The 15,225-nt window shown below is 41.6% G+C and overlaps 1 protein-coding gene across 1 annotated transcript in view; it reads right to left on the bottom strand.

The window, feature by feature from the left end:
• Positions 1-15,225, bottom strand: part of LOC306780247 (neurobeachin-like) — a gene marked incomplete at its 5' end in the record, with an annotated part of 185,287 nt that overhangs the window by 133,955 nt on the left and 36,107 nt on the right. The window contains 5 exon segments of the mRNA XM_079272545.1: positions 595-721; positions 2,703-2,824; positions 3,831-3,926; positions 4,170-4,270; positions 5,546-5,777. Of these exon segments, the coding sequence (XP_079128671.1) occupies positions 595-721; positions 2,703-2,824; positions 3,831-3,926; positions 4,170-4,270; positions 5,546-5,777 (678 nt within the window).

The following is a 15,225-nucleotide window of genomic DNA, read 5'->3' as shown; positions in this document are numbered from 1 at the left end:
AAGCTGAATTCAAGATGTTTTATCTTCTAAGAGCTTCTGCAAAACGATAGCTGCACGGTTGCAGTAGGAATGGGATGAATGCTTGTTCCCAGGTGTTATGTGAAGGCTCTAATTGTTTGACACATGCTTTGAGCCGGCTTCTCTTCTCTCCAGGGACAGCGACGCAACAGTCCATGCCAAATTAAGTTTCATTTTCTCACATGCATTTACATCCAATTACACCTGTAAGGGTTTTAAACACTTTGGTATATGTGTAGACATACAACTTTGTAAAGACCATGTGGTGGTGGGTATGGAGTCAGGGGTGTAGCCAAAACTGCAGGTGTTTTATAACAGCATTGTCATTTTTTTTTTTTTCCCAAATGAAATCTGAAGCCTTGATTCTTTTTCAGCACAGGCCATGATGCAGTTATAGCATTTAGTGGGTAGTACACAGCAAACCATGTTCAGATGTGGCTCACATGTACCCGGAGTAGCTTCTACTTCTGTCTTGAGGATCCGCTGTTTCAATCCAAATGGCTTTGGTCTAAATAACATAACCGCATGTCGTAGAACAGCTGAAAACGCATGATTAAAAGACAAAGCTGCTCTTACCTTCCTGGGCTGAAAATCGTACTTCACACAGTGCTGGAAACCTTTTCCTTTAGACTTGAGCGATGTCACGATCAAGCAGTTACCAACAAAATGTGCAGAGTACCCAATGCCCTTGCTGGTCCGAAAGCTGTAAGCAAAGAAACATGCACAGCATATATCGTGAGCTGCGAACTTGACAGGGTAAACCTAAATAATTGATCAACAAGCAGGGATAAAATGTATTTTAACACACAGGTTAGACGTTTTCAGACCACTACGAAGTATTCTATTGGATATTTCCTCCTTTACAATCCTGCGCAATCATACAAACCAATAAATGGAGTGACCTAGTTGCCTCGTTCTGCATAATAAGATCGGGGCCAACATCATCTTTGAACGCAGACACAAATCAATTTGCAGGAGTAAATGATGGGCATCTCTTACGATTCTTGTGAGAATTATGATAATTCACTTAACGAGCTAGAACAGGGAAATTCCTGAGGTGAGTCTAAAGCTACTGCAAATTGTGCAGACATGGCAACAACTACAAAGACAACACGGAGAACACTTAGTTGATGAGCGCACTTCAGTGATGGTTAATCCCTCTGCTCTGATCTCCTTGTCTCCGCAGATAAAAGTTAAATGTCAGCACTGTCAACACTGTATACAATATGAGCAGACTCAGTACAGCCCACACCCTCCGCACACAAACAACCTTACAATACTGCACTAGTTCTCCCTTCTTTCCCTGCTTGTATCGATCATCTCCATCACTGCTGACACGTACTCTCTACACTCCCACAGCTTTTAGTTCCATAGCAGGCTACCATCTTCAAAGCCTCCAACCGCCACCGCCCATTGGCACCATCTCAAACAAACGGGCCCCTTTGACAACGCAGATAAAGACAGCATACTGTGGGGCGCATGCCGGGCCAGAGAGATGTAGAGCCTCACGCCGAGCTACCGCTGAGCCGGCCGAGACGCTCCAGTGGACAAGCCTGCTTGTGATTACACATCAGGTGGAAAGCGGCAACCTTGGTCCGCTTCTGAAGATACAATTCTTTTATTTGTTGTCTACATGCCCTGCCGCTGAGCTACGAGGCCCTCGGAGCGATGCATAAAAACAGGATTAGCTTGGCATATCTCAGACCTTTTTTTGTGACTCTGTCAGAGAGGAATCGCTGCCGCATGAATACCAACAACTTTGGCAATATTTCTTTTTTTTTTCTTCTTTTTGATGTTCACATCAGAGAGAGGCAGAACTAGTCCTTCCAAGGTGAGTAGATGCTTTCATTCAAACGGTGTGATCCAGGTAAAGCAATGGCAGCCAGCAGACAATACAGCTAACTACAGAGACCGTTATCTCTGACCAATTAGTGTGAACCGTCGTCCCCGTCAGCCAACTCTACCTTTTCATCTGTATTATTCCACTTTCTCTTTCATTGCCCTCCACAACTCTTTTATATGTCCCATTGTATTGAGTGATTTTCTCCCAAAGCTCCTCTCAAACAGAAAGAACGGCAGCTGAATATCACTGCACTTTTTAGGTATTGATTTTATCACTAATTACCCACAAGCCCCTGCAAGAGAAGGTATGTGGGCCTCATGTGGAAGATATTCAAATCAAAAATGAATACCTCCACAGTGCCTCCCACTGCAGCAGTGGTTGTAGTTCATGCTTCCATGGGTTTTAATCTCAATAATCTCGCCTAATTCCCCCCTCTCTCTCTCTCTATTGTAATTCATGAACATCATCTGGAAACAATGAGGGCCCTTTCACAAACCGCAATGCATAAGTGTTGCCAGTGTGTGAAAATGTGAGTCTGTGCAACTGGTTTAACCTTGAAATACAAGTTCCAGTCATAATCTGTTAAAATGGGGAAATCACAGTAGGTCACAGAGTATCAGACAGCATATTGCTCTGTCAATAAAGCTGCTGGCAGCTTTATAGGACTCTGTAGAGAGGGAATGATTTCTAATACTAAGGCAATTAGATTGATGAAAAACAGGAACGTGTAATTTTCTTCTCTCTGGCGTCATATTGTTACAGCACCCCCGTGAGAGAGCTCGGCACGTATTGAAGACATTGGAAACACGGAGCGCACAAATGCGAGTAATTGTTTACTCACCAGTAGAGATATGGTTTGTCCTTGTCGACATTGATGTTATTTAAGGGATCCATCCTGAACCAGGTGTTGAATGTAAACCCGTTCTGATAAGGCCACTTAGCAATAGGAGGTAAAGCAATGGCCTGGGACAAAACACAAACAGATGGCAATTGTGCAGTATGAGAGACAACTGGATTAAAAATGTGTTGCACTGCCTCTTCTAGACTAACTTACAGTGGAAACAACACAACACTAAGGTGCTAAAAAGTGACACAATGAATACGCTGTGCTCCTTTTGTGCCGAGTAATATTAATGAAAATGTATAAAATATCGGCGTAGGTCACTCAAATGTTTATTTCTATAAAACTAAATAACACAACTGATGGTGGTGAACTCCAGAATGTCACTGGGTGATTGATGGCATTATAATTCTTGCTGAATTTGTTACGATGGCAAGGGTCCAGCCTCTTTGAAAATAAATCCAGCTGTGATTTCTAGTCTTACTTGCATTTGGACAAAGTTGTATTATTTTTATTAATCTCTTAGAGGATAGTTCAAAACAAGTCATCAACCATCAGTGAAAAATTACATTTAATGAAATTACTGTGATGACTCATTTGCTTACTTAATCAACATGCTTTGGCACGATGCAAAAAATATGCAACGGTAATAAACAGGATGCTGCACTCTGTAACAAGTGTCAACCCATCTGCCTCTACAATATTATCCCAAGATTAACTAGCAGCACTTCCGAACTGCACCCATCTTATTTGGTCACACTACGATGTCAATCGTACACTGGGATGATTAGTCACATTTTCTTTTTCTATAAACCCGTGAATACATTGTTACTCCTGCTTAACACAGTGTACATGTATATGCAGTACCAGTGGAGCGGTTTCCATCTACACGTTAAGACCACTTCACACCTCTCTTCTTATTATATGTAATCAAAATATACTAATCGAGGCAAATGTTTTGATATATGGATTTACTTGATTTTTTTGTTGCTGAACACATCATGTGAGTCACCTTTAACATTCAACAATTGTCAATCCCTGCAGGATAACCTGCAGGTCTCCGTAAAAAAAGCACAGATTTGTGTCACTTTGAAATTGATGGCAGAGTGGAGACTTGTGAAAGCTTACTGCTGCACTGCGACCGGGGAAGTTGAAGAAGGCATCTGGACCGTGTCTCTGGGGCATCTGATTCAGCACCGACAACATTTTGACGGCATGCTTGGGCTGCACAGGTGGTAAAGATAAAACAAGAGTGATGGAAAGACAGTTGAGGCTTTCTCTCTGACTGAGTGGATGGCAGTCAATACACTGTCAATTACCTCATTCACTCATTCTGCAGCTTGCCGGTTACAGAACAAGCCCTAAACAGATCAGTGTGATGGCTCTCTGGGGGCGACTCAAGTGAGAGTGTAAAACTAACATACACTTGTGTCTAACCCGCCGCATTCGGTCCCTGCTATCACTTACCCAGAGGCCTCCTTCTCCCCGTAGCATGCTGAAGAGCAATTTCAGTTCCTTCACTGTGATGCTGTAGCTGGCCAGCACTCCCAACATGTCCACTAGCAAGTCTTTAAAAAGGAAAGATAGCATGCATGCATCGCCAAACACACGCACAAAAACAAGGGAAGAAAGAGGAGAGAGAGGACAATTATCATGTGCAGATTCATTTTGCAGGTATCATAACTCATCCACACTGCACAGGGGGTCCTCACAGTGAAACGTATTCATATGCACTCCTGAGATAATAAATTAACTGAGAATGAAGCTAAATTAAAGCAAAACTATATATATATATATATATATATATATATATATATAGTTTTGCTATATATATATATATATAAATAAATAACACATAAGCACTTCCACTACAATTACATGGAAACTGACTTGTAAATTATAGTGATGTCTAACTGGTAAAATGTTGAACTTATGCATTTACATTTCATCATCAGCTGAAACAATATTTAGAACTTACACAAGGTATGGATATAATTTGCACAGTTCAAAATATCAAAGTGACACTGACATCCACAGAGAGCCCCACAGTGACCTAAATACAGATGTGAGGGGCTCATTCCAGAAAGGTAAGAGTAAAAAGTAGTCGTCCCTACAGACTGCAATGTTCATAGACAAAAGTTCAGGACTTAAATAGTACACACGGACAACTACACAGCAATCCAGCTCTGGATGATCACTCATTTCTTAATAAATGAATACCTGTTTGTCAAAAGAGCATCATGAGGCTTTGCTACTAGAGGGGAAATATATCTACAAGATGCTGGCTCCAATATGTAAAATTGAAATATTTTTGTAAAGCAAAGACTTTTTCCTAATACCAATTGTTAAGTACAGTACAATTCTTTGAATTCAATTTCAATCAAGAACATTGACTTTTTGCAATCGTTGATGTCTCAAAGAATTGTCTGAATTGATAGAATGGTGCAGGAATGAGTCCTGAAACCCAGAAATGAGTCAACATTTTTCTGCACTTCCAATTGTTATTGTTTTTTTGAATGGGTTTTTGGTTAGATGCCTGAAATACGGTCTGTGGTTAACCCAAGCCTAAGAGGTTTCAACGTTTTGTTCCAATATATTCCCCCCTTGTGAATTTTCAAGCTTCTACATGTCTTTAAAAAAGCTGTTGCTAACAAGTGGCTCAATGATCCTACAGACCATCATCACACGGAACACATCAACCCGACTGGTCTAGTTTGTTTATAGCCTGTCGTTAGTACACAAACAAGAAGGCATAACCCATACGCCACTTGCCGGACATTACCCAGATAACAATCCCTCTGAAAATGAAAATGCATGCTCTACCACTGCTACCATTATCATACCTGCTATCATGTCATCCACCGAGCTCATTTTGAGCAGCACCTGCTGGATGAGGCCCACCTCAGTGCTGGTTTGCAGGTTTCGAACACTTTTCCGCAGGATGGCAGTGAACATGCTCCAGATTTCAGCCTGGCACGTGACGTCACAGTGCCCCAACAGCTCCACCATGCAGCCGATGCCTTCTGCATCCTGGATAATGAAGTTTGTCTCCAGGTCGAACTCACCACCCACCAACTGCAGAATGAGATGGGACAGACAGGGAATGCAAGAAAAGATTGGATTGTCGTGCCTTTCACATGCTGTTTGAGTTGTGTTCCGTTGATGTAATGCTCCAGCATGGAGAAACGTGGATTCAACTAAACTTTCACACTAAACATTGCCGTCTGACCCGGCTTTCAACCCTATCCTCGATCAGGTCTTTCCTCTGAGGTCACTGCTGTGATGTTAACGGGCTAGCCAGGACCGGAGAGGTGGAGATCTCTCTTCCTTCTGAAAGGTTTTGATCAGAATTTAAACACCCATGAAAACAAAATAGCCTGGCATTTTAATGAAAAGAGGAGGGGAGCAGAGCCCCTGTAGCCCCGCTGCCCCTTCTGAGTCATAAATGATAATCACTATTAAGAAAGTCGAAAACAACAATCAATAATGCAGTTCTTCAAGTTCAACAAGCATGAAATTAGCCCTCTAAAGAAGTGCACGGTATATATGGAGAGCACTGACAACAGCCTGCTGGTGGGCATTAAAGCAGTTGGAAAATGGGTCTAGATACCCACTGCACATTACTGTGAATGACAGGTAATAGCTGGTGAAATCAAAAGCAGCCTAACGTAGAGGAGGGAGACGTGTCCGTGGAGGTATAAATGCAGCCCAACCTCAGTCATCATCAGATCTTGGGGCAATTACATTTCAATGATGTGTGTCACTGGACTAAATGGAGACTGGAGACTTTCATCAGAGTGCAGTTGTTGTGCAGATAAAAAAATAGTCACTTTTTTTTCTAATTGCAGCTTTTGCATGGCCCTTAGAGCGAGCACATTAGCGTTTCCTTTGACCCGCCTCCCAGCCGCTCTGCTCATTCACATGAATGGAGGAAGGGAAATAACCCGCTATCAGTGCATTTTACAGCTTTTAGGACCAAATGATGTAAATTACAGCTATTTAAGTGTTCCTACTGGATAATGTATTTACCTAAAAAGAGATTATCCACTGATTTACAGATGTCTCTGTCCCAATGTGAGTCTATTGGAAAAATAGTCATTTTGGGCCCAAATGTATCACGTGCCAAAGCCCAGTGCGTTTTCTGGAGGCTTGAGGTCAAGGCCGGGTTTAAGGGCATTGTTGTTAGAATAGTGTCACTCATTTGGGGAATAGCTGAGTGTGTAGTGAGTGTGTGGTTGATCGAGAGAGAGAGAAACAGAGGATGTGCTCAGGGCAGACAGCTGTCGGCGATCGTATAGCAGAGAGGAAATTAACAGTAAAGTTTTCAAGTGGTCGTAAATATACCGAGTAGGTTTCAGTTTGTCGATGACTAAATGCTGCAGCTCCTCAAGACCAAAGTAAAGTTCCTGCGGTGCCCTGAAGTGAGCACCAACATCGGCCCTGGAGGCAATAAAACATCTCCCCCGTGCTTCTGACCGGGTCTGGAGGCTGGAGCCGTGACGGTTAACAACATGTTTACTACGAGGCTGTTAGTCATCTCAATATTTTTAGAGTGGTAGAGCCCTTTAGTTTGTGTGATTTGGTTCAACACAGTTACTGACTGGAGATCAGTAAGTATTCATATTTATTAATGTTCAGACTGGGCCTCTGGTGAATTAGGAGAGAGTTAAATCAACATGTTCACATGTTGCCATTGGGATATAAGTGAACAGAATATGTCTTAGAGTGGCACAGCCATAATCCGGTGTTGACATTTGCTCGTTTCAATTTGTGTAGTTTGTGAGATGTGTTACTATAACTGACTGGAGATCAGTCAGATTAAAATATGAACATTCACACCAGGCCTGTTGCTCTGCTGTGCCGTTTCAGATTTCATTAAAAAGTGAAGTCATGATGATTATATTACATGGCTTGAAATTACACGTTACGATATTCTACTACAATAGCTATATAAAGATATGTTATTCATATCAATGCCTCATTAGATCATAACAGGTAGGCCTGGCCTACATGAACGAGCAGTTTGTATGTTGACACATTTAAGTCTCTAGATTCAACTGTTGTTGCAGATATCCGTAGATCCTAGAAGTGCATGATGGAGTGAATCTTAAGAGGTTTTCAGACACTTACAGTGGGAGGTTAGTCTAGAAATAAATGTCAACGCTATAGCTGCCAACGTAGTTTTAGAACCATTTCCAAAGCTTAAATTCAGCTTGAACACCAGACGTCTTTATCAATGAGCACAGGGATACAATAACAGCAGTTCCACAGATTGAAAAGTCACAGGTTGAGGGTAATACGAGTCGGCTCAGTGGCCAAAATCTGCATACGAAACCTATAAAGCCGAGCAAGGTGTAACACGCGTCTGCCTTCTAAATATAGTCACTATGTTAACTGGTATGGAACCTGAACAGACTGGTGGAAAGTTTGTTTTTCATATGCAGACAAATCCTCTCTGCCAAACTGCCCACTCCTCCTCCCACCTGCCTAATGCCACCATGCATGTCCTGCTGCACAAAGCCAAACACAATAAAGAAACATTTTGTTGCTTCATCCTTCTGTCGGGTAACACATGTTGCTTCTGGTGGCCAAGTCTCATTAAGTAGTGAGCATTACATTTTGCGGTATGATATCAGTTTGGTACCAGAAACACTGCATCATGCCTTAAACAAATCATGCATCGTTTATGGTCGGAACTACGACGGTATCTGATCGTCTTCGAACCTCCGACTTTCGTTCTTGATTAATGAAAACATATGATCAGTTACACAAAGCAATATAAACACACAGAGTGGATATACCACACACAGCCTAAATCCTACACTAGTTCAGTAACACATATTGTTACGACTGATGAAGTGAATGTGGGGCAAAAGAAAACATACTTCTAACTGTCAAAGATGCGTGTGGCTGTAACCGAGCACACGCAAGACAAACAAGATTCACCTGAAACAAAATTAAACATACTAGGCATTATACTAACATATAAAATATTATCAGGGCCAAAAACCTAATGACGGTGTCAACACAATACCAGTTAAGCTGCCTCCTGCTTTATAATCATTTATGAACTCCAGTGACAGTGCAAATGTCTCGCTACCTAAATGGCCTTTTGCGATGATGAATGGATCAAAGGTTGTTCATCTAAAACTAAGACAAAAAAAAACACTCCGGTTTCAGGCATCATGGATGGAAGCAAGTAGGAGAAAAGAGTCACGAGGTTCAGACTAAACCTCGCCATTCAACGCTATTGTCATTATTCCCGCTATTCACGGGCACGCCACAATCCTGAGAAGTGGTGTAATTGCACATTCAGATCCTCCGAATATTTTTCACACATTATGCTTCAAGAGGTTAATAAAGACATGAAATCACTGATTACACACTTAATGTGTGGAGAGCTGAGCTTCTCTGAGCAATACAATAACTCTACGGAGGAAATCGATGGCGTTTGAATGCCACTTAAGTTCACTGATGAAAACCCCATCATCAGTGTAAAGAAGTAAATCATTCAATTCTCTGCATAAAGAGGCAAACTGGTGTTCATACATTACAGCAATAAAAGCAAAATTGTTCACAACCCGTGACCAGTTAAATTCATTCTGACAACATGCATTTGTGTGAGTAATTTGCATTGAATTACACACCTGTGTAAACAACAGGTTTGGAAAAATGTTTGTGGGTGTCGCGGTTAAGACACACCCCATACACAGGGGGCCTTTGTTGCATGTCATACCTCTATCTCGCTGACTCATTTCCTGTCTACTGTCTCCTATTTAAAATAAGCAGATTACAAAAATAATTGCAAGGGAAAGCATCAACACTTTTCTCTAAACAAACACAAAAAATAAAAAAAAAGGTCCAAAGAGCTGTCAACAGAACGATGAGAAAACCATTTTTATGGCACTCATCTGGGGAAGGGTATAAAAAGTGTTACAGCTTCATTAGGACAAAATGGCCACTCTAACGGAGCTTCGGAGTGATGGAGAACCTGCCAGAAAGACAACAATCTCCGTACCAGTCCATTAATCAGGCCTTCTTGGTGGGATAGCTTAGAGAGATTCCACTCCTACATTAAAGAGGCACGGGGCAGCCTGCCTGGAGTTTGCTTAACGACCGTAAACCCGACAACACAAGACAAAAATATTCCGTTGTCTGGTGAGAATGATGAGGATGAATGGAACGTTGGCCTGAACGTCAAAGTGGCAAACCGAGCGGCAGCGCACAGCTACGGCTCATCACCTGACTAATACTGCTCCAGCAAAGAAGACGAATACGACTCAGGAAACAATAAACAAAGATGAACGCAAAAAGACATCGGAATGTGGTGAAGATCCAACGTTCAGCATGACAATGACCTCTCAGCACACAGCAAACTCAACATGCAGTGGCTCCATGACGCGACTCAGTGTCTCGTGACCCAGGGACCGGCTGAGGACAGGAGGTGAACCCGTTTGAAAATCCGTGGAGATAGCGGAATGTCTCAATGTCTCTGGGAATTCGACTGTTTAATACATTTGCATGTTTTTACTTTTTACTTAATGACTAAATGTTAAAAATGTGTCTGCTACAACGTGTATTCTAATTTTCCCCTTTGCATTAGTAGTTTATTAAGCAATGCAATTCAAAGGTGTTACACTATACGATTGCCTAATGAACGCCACGGAGAAGCAGTCTGTGGGTGTAGCACAGTATCATTTGACAAGTGAATGATCTATTCTGCTAAATTCTCATGTTTAAGAGGGATCCATAGAAGCAACAAGAGGAAGAGACAAAACACGCCGGTTGAATTTCTTCGCTCCGTCCACGTTTGAGATTGTGGCTGTACACTCATTTATTTTGCCCCTATCTCGGACTTCTGCTCCTGATGGTTTCCGATGATAGAACACTGCTAGCCTTGGTCGGTTTACCACATTAGAGCTAACGGCAGCTCAGTGTGCTGGTGAGACTGAGCTCCTCTGCTAAACCCTTTCTCACTGAGACTCTGATGATATCAGTGATCTGCACAGTAAAGTCGGAGTTGCTTTGGGAAAAAAAACAATTGTCATAAATTCAGAAGCAAATGAGTCAAGATATTTAAAGAAACCAAAAGGTTGATTTAACAATTGAGCACATTGACTGCTGGGCTGCTGTTCTGACTTATACTGTTATGTGTTGCTAGTATTTGTTTAATTCCAAGTATAGAAAGTATGTAATCCAATTGGAAATTAATCCATTTATTAAAGTGGCAATAGACAAGTGTTTTGCTTTAACTTATTATGAATTTAATGTTGATAGCACAATGTAATGAATATTGAATAACGTAACCATCAGCGTTTAGATTGGTTCCCTATAAGCCCTGCTTTCACTATGCAATGCTGTCTGCCACCGGCTCACATTCACCCGAGAGAATGAAGCCTTGATTTATGACACAAAGGCAGAGAACAGCGCCTGAGTTGCACCGATATATGAAGGTAATGAGATAATAACAACGATGCCCCGTAGTCTGAACCAAGTCGGCAAACTCTTTATTGCCTCCCAAGTTGTGAACAGCAGCGCATTATAGCGACCCTTACTCCGTCCTTTCACAATAAAAGGCCGAGACACATACAGTGCAACACTGCTAAGCAGTTCACTAAGAGGTCATTTGACCATACATAGGTAGCAGACGCTGGAACAACCAGAGTTATGGTAACGTTAAAGGAACAGTGTGTATAGGAGGGTCTATTGGTAGATATGGATTAATAAGTTTGTTTTCTTTCGTGTCACTTGAAAATAAGAATGTGTTGTCTTTCAGTTACCTTATAAGCCGTTTGTATCTGTATATGGAGCAGGTCCTCTTTGGAAAACTAAAAACAACTTAAACCTACAAAAACAACGACTTAAACCTAAACTAAATGCCATCAGTATTTGTATGAGAAATAAGGAATCATATTAAGAATTCTGGAGGAGTTCATGATTGCAGGCCTCCTCATCGTGTTGCCAATGAATCTGCCAGTCAATCTGAGTTGTGCCTCTGTTGTTCACAGTTGCCTATGATTTCAAACTTCGCTTGAAGCATGAGTAAATACTGAAAAGCATGCTAGATTTATCACACTCAAATAAATTTGTTTTCAGTTTTTTTTTTACACTTGAAAACAAGCTTATTAGCCTGCAGCTGTGTATGTTTCTCTCTGGATGGGAGAACTGTTAATAAACGTATGGTGGATGATAACACCCTCAGGATTCATTCATCCATATGAGAGAGATGACCTGGAACGTCAAGCCAACTAATCATTCTGCGTACAGCGTGCTCTTTCCTGTGTCTGTGTCTCACTAAAGGGTGGAAATTGAAAAATGATGGGCTGGCTGAAGTCTTTCAGGTGCTAGCAGTCTTTAAAAGTCTGCGTTGAATTCCTAGTAAAAGACAACTTGTCAGTCAGCATGTCAAGTGTCGTGATGAAAAGTGTGAAAGCATTTATCTCTGCACAACCTCCCGACCAACTTGTATTCACGCTGTTTCCACTCAAACATAAATGCCAATGGAATTAAATCTTGTGGCATTTCTTTGAGTGCAACATAATTCAACATCAAAGAACGTTCTATGGTGTGTGAATGCGCCGAACTGCAGAGTCACACACACACACACACACACACACACAGAAAAGCTGAACCAAGTGGAAGCACAGCGTAATGGAGGGAGGCAAATTCAGCAGGCAGCAATCCATGCTGTATGATCCAAATACCCATGTGCTGGTTCAAATCGCCGCTGTGCGGATAGAGGCAGAGCTAACCCATTTCCCAAGCTATGGCTAATCGTTCAATTTCAATTTAGAATATCTGCTCAGGATTATTAGGACGTTCAGAGGCTCAGTGGAGCTGCAGGTCGATGATTTACAGAGAGGAAGGTTTTAGAAATAACACTACAATATCAGGCAGGAGAGTAATACCGCTTTAATTAGGCTCTAGCTGATATCTATGCAGCTGGAGCTGGCAGACCTGTCAAGGTGGTTACACCAGAGTAGTGACAGCTAGCTCCCTTTACTGTAATAGCACAGAGACTTAGAGAGAAGGATTTACCATTCACAAACTGTGGAAGGTGAAACTAGATTAGCAATAATGCCTCTCAGTCAATCTCGCACATTAGCCTGAGGCTCAGTGAACTGCTCGCGAGCTTATGCTGCGTTCACATGGAATCAGGATGGGCCAGGGTGGTAAAATAAGGCGAGTGCCTTCAGAGAATACCAGCAACAGGAATGGTAGACGCCATTGCTGCCCAAAGTCTAAATGTTTTAAATTGTGAATTTAAAAGGGGATGTACGCAATAGAATGTCAAGAGAAAGCGGGATTTTATACCTATATGCATTACTAGAATATTAAATAAAATAGTAGATACAAAATAATTGCATTGAACAGATTTTATTCCAACTCAACAGCAACATATCGTCGTGCCTGTTTGTTTTTTGCATGCTGTCCAGCAGGTCTTGACCGTCTGCCTGATTCCATGTGGATGCAGCACTGTGGTCACTTTCAAGTGGCTGGCCAGGAAAGACTGAGATCCTGTGATGTTACAGAAAACCCAGCAGAGCTCGTTGTGTGTGAGGAAATGAAGGAGCCGTAGCTATTATTGTGATTCTCTAATGTGCTGGGAATAGTAAATTCCACCAAGCAGGCAATTAGTTTACTGTGCGGCAAAATACAAAATTGTTTATGTGGAAGCAATTAAGGTGTGTGCTTTAGTTTAATTGTTCGCCCCCGTGGCTCCTTTCTTTCAGCCCGACGATCATGAGCCTCAATCAAGGATGTTGTTTTTTCCTTTCTTAGAAAGAAATCATTGGTGCGTCGTTGCCGTGGAGGCAGAGAATTAAGAGTTACATCCAAGCCCATCGTGAATCCCTCCACTTTCGACTGCTTCTGATTAGGCCGGGGCTGAAGGTTCGCCGTCGCCATGGTGACATGCAGCAGGAGATTGGACTTGAGACAGTTTCAAAGGGAAGCCAATACAGTGGGCTACTAAATTGGGTGAAAATAAATAGAACTGATGTCCTATTTACAAAAGGCTGCTGCTGCTGGAGTGCACAGTGAAGGAGTCTCTGGGGGGGGGGGGGGGGGGGGGGGCTGATGTGGAGCTCACGATGGTTGTCCTCCCAGATACAAGTGAATAGAATGAGAAATGTTCCAGGGTTCAGAAACACAGTCATCTAGTCTGCCAGATGTGGACAGTAGCAGATCCTGACAGGAGTAGTGTCCAGTCCAGCACGTTATTTTTGAATGAATATTAAGAGATGTTTAACATTCCCAAAATCTAATTTTTGCCACTAAAATCCCTACAATCACACTAAAGTGGTTGCTCTGCTGCTTGAAGTGTATGTACCACTGAAACAGTTTCTGTGTGGTGCATTTGTGTGGGAGCATGAAGCTCAAACAGGATGGTTAGTGTTGCCAACAGACAGCACTGCATTCACAAGCAGAAGACCAAACCAGGCAAACAACCAAACATGGATGTCATCAAAAGCCCCATATACAGTAACTCGCTGACTTATTCCAGAACAGCCTGCAGCTCACTTTTAAAACAGAAAGCAGTCAAAGGGATAAATGATGCAACTAATAAATAAATGACCATTCTGCAGCATCAGAGGGAGAAAACACAATATCCATATAGAAGACTTCCAAGAACCCCTCTCATTTCACAGCCACTCTAAAAAAAAAAAAAACATTTTTCAGCCGTGATGAGGAAAAGGCAGATGAATGTGTTTGAACTTTTCAAAAAACGAACGACATTAAAGAGAAGTTCTCAAATGCTAATTCATTCACAACTTCACAAAAACACGAGCATAAATAACTTTCTACAGATATTTTGTTCTCACACTTTTTGGAATATGTTATTGAAAAAAATGAATACTTTTCAAATACCTGCATTTTGAAAGACAGGTAGTAAGTACTATGCTTATGAAATAAATCCAACAAAAGACAAGAGAATTGAACAGAAAAAAATGTCCGACACTTCAAGATTTTCAGAGTAATGTAATGAAACTTGAAGGTCGGAACGTTAATCATTTAACAGACCATTGTATCAGGCTGCCAATATCGTCATTGCGCGCCTATAATTATGGCCAGTTCCATCATACTAATTGGTGTTCATAACCATATGTAGAAGTGATTTTCTTTTTTTGTCTGTTGGATTATTACCAGCTAACATCTCATTCCCTACTTCTGTGTACACAGTGTACACTTGTGTATTGCAAAACCAAAGTCTATCAACAAAAGCAAAACTATTGCCAGAAGCACATGAAAGAGGACGATATGAATCTGGAGTTTCGTTTTGCACCACTGACATGCAAAAATTCCATAAATTGGCAAACTGCATTGTTGTCAAAGCATATGTTGCCAGTTGACCAGAGCCCAATTGCTAAGCTGACAATCCTTAGCATTTAGTTCCAGTCTTTCTTCAAAGTGCGGATATTATGCAAACATTTTGGACATAATGGGACACTGCCACTCCAGGGAAATATTGTAAAGAGTTGAGCTGGAAGCCTACCGAGGGCCATTCTTCCTGTACCCTAAA

Source organism: Melanostigma gelatinosum, assembly GCF_949748355.1.
Source record: "Melanostigma gelatinosum genome assembly, chromosome: 7".
Taxonomy (NCBI): domain Eukaryota; kingdom Metazoa; phylum Chordata; class Actinopteri; order Perciformes; family Zoarcidae; genus Melanostigma; species Melanostigma gelatinosum.
The sequence above is the reverse complement of the archived record's forward strand: the minus strand, read 5'-3'. Positions and strand labels throughout refer to the sequence as shown.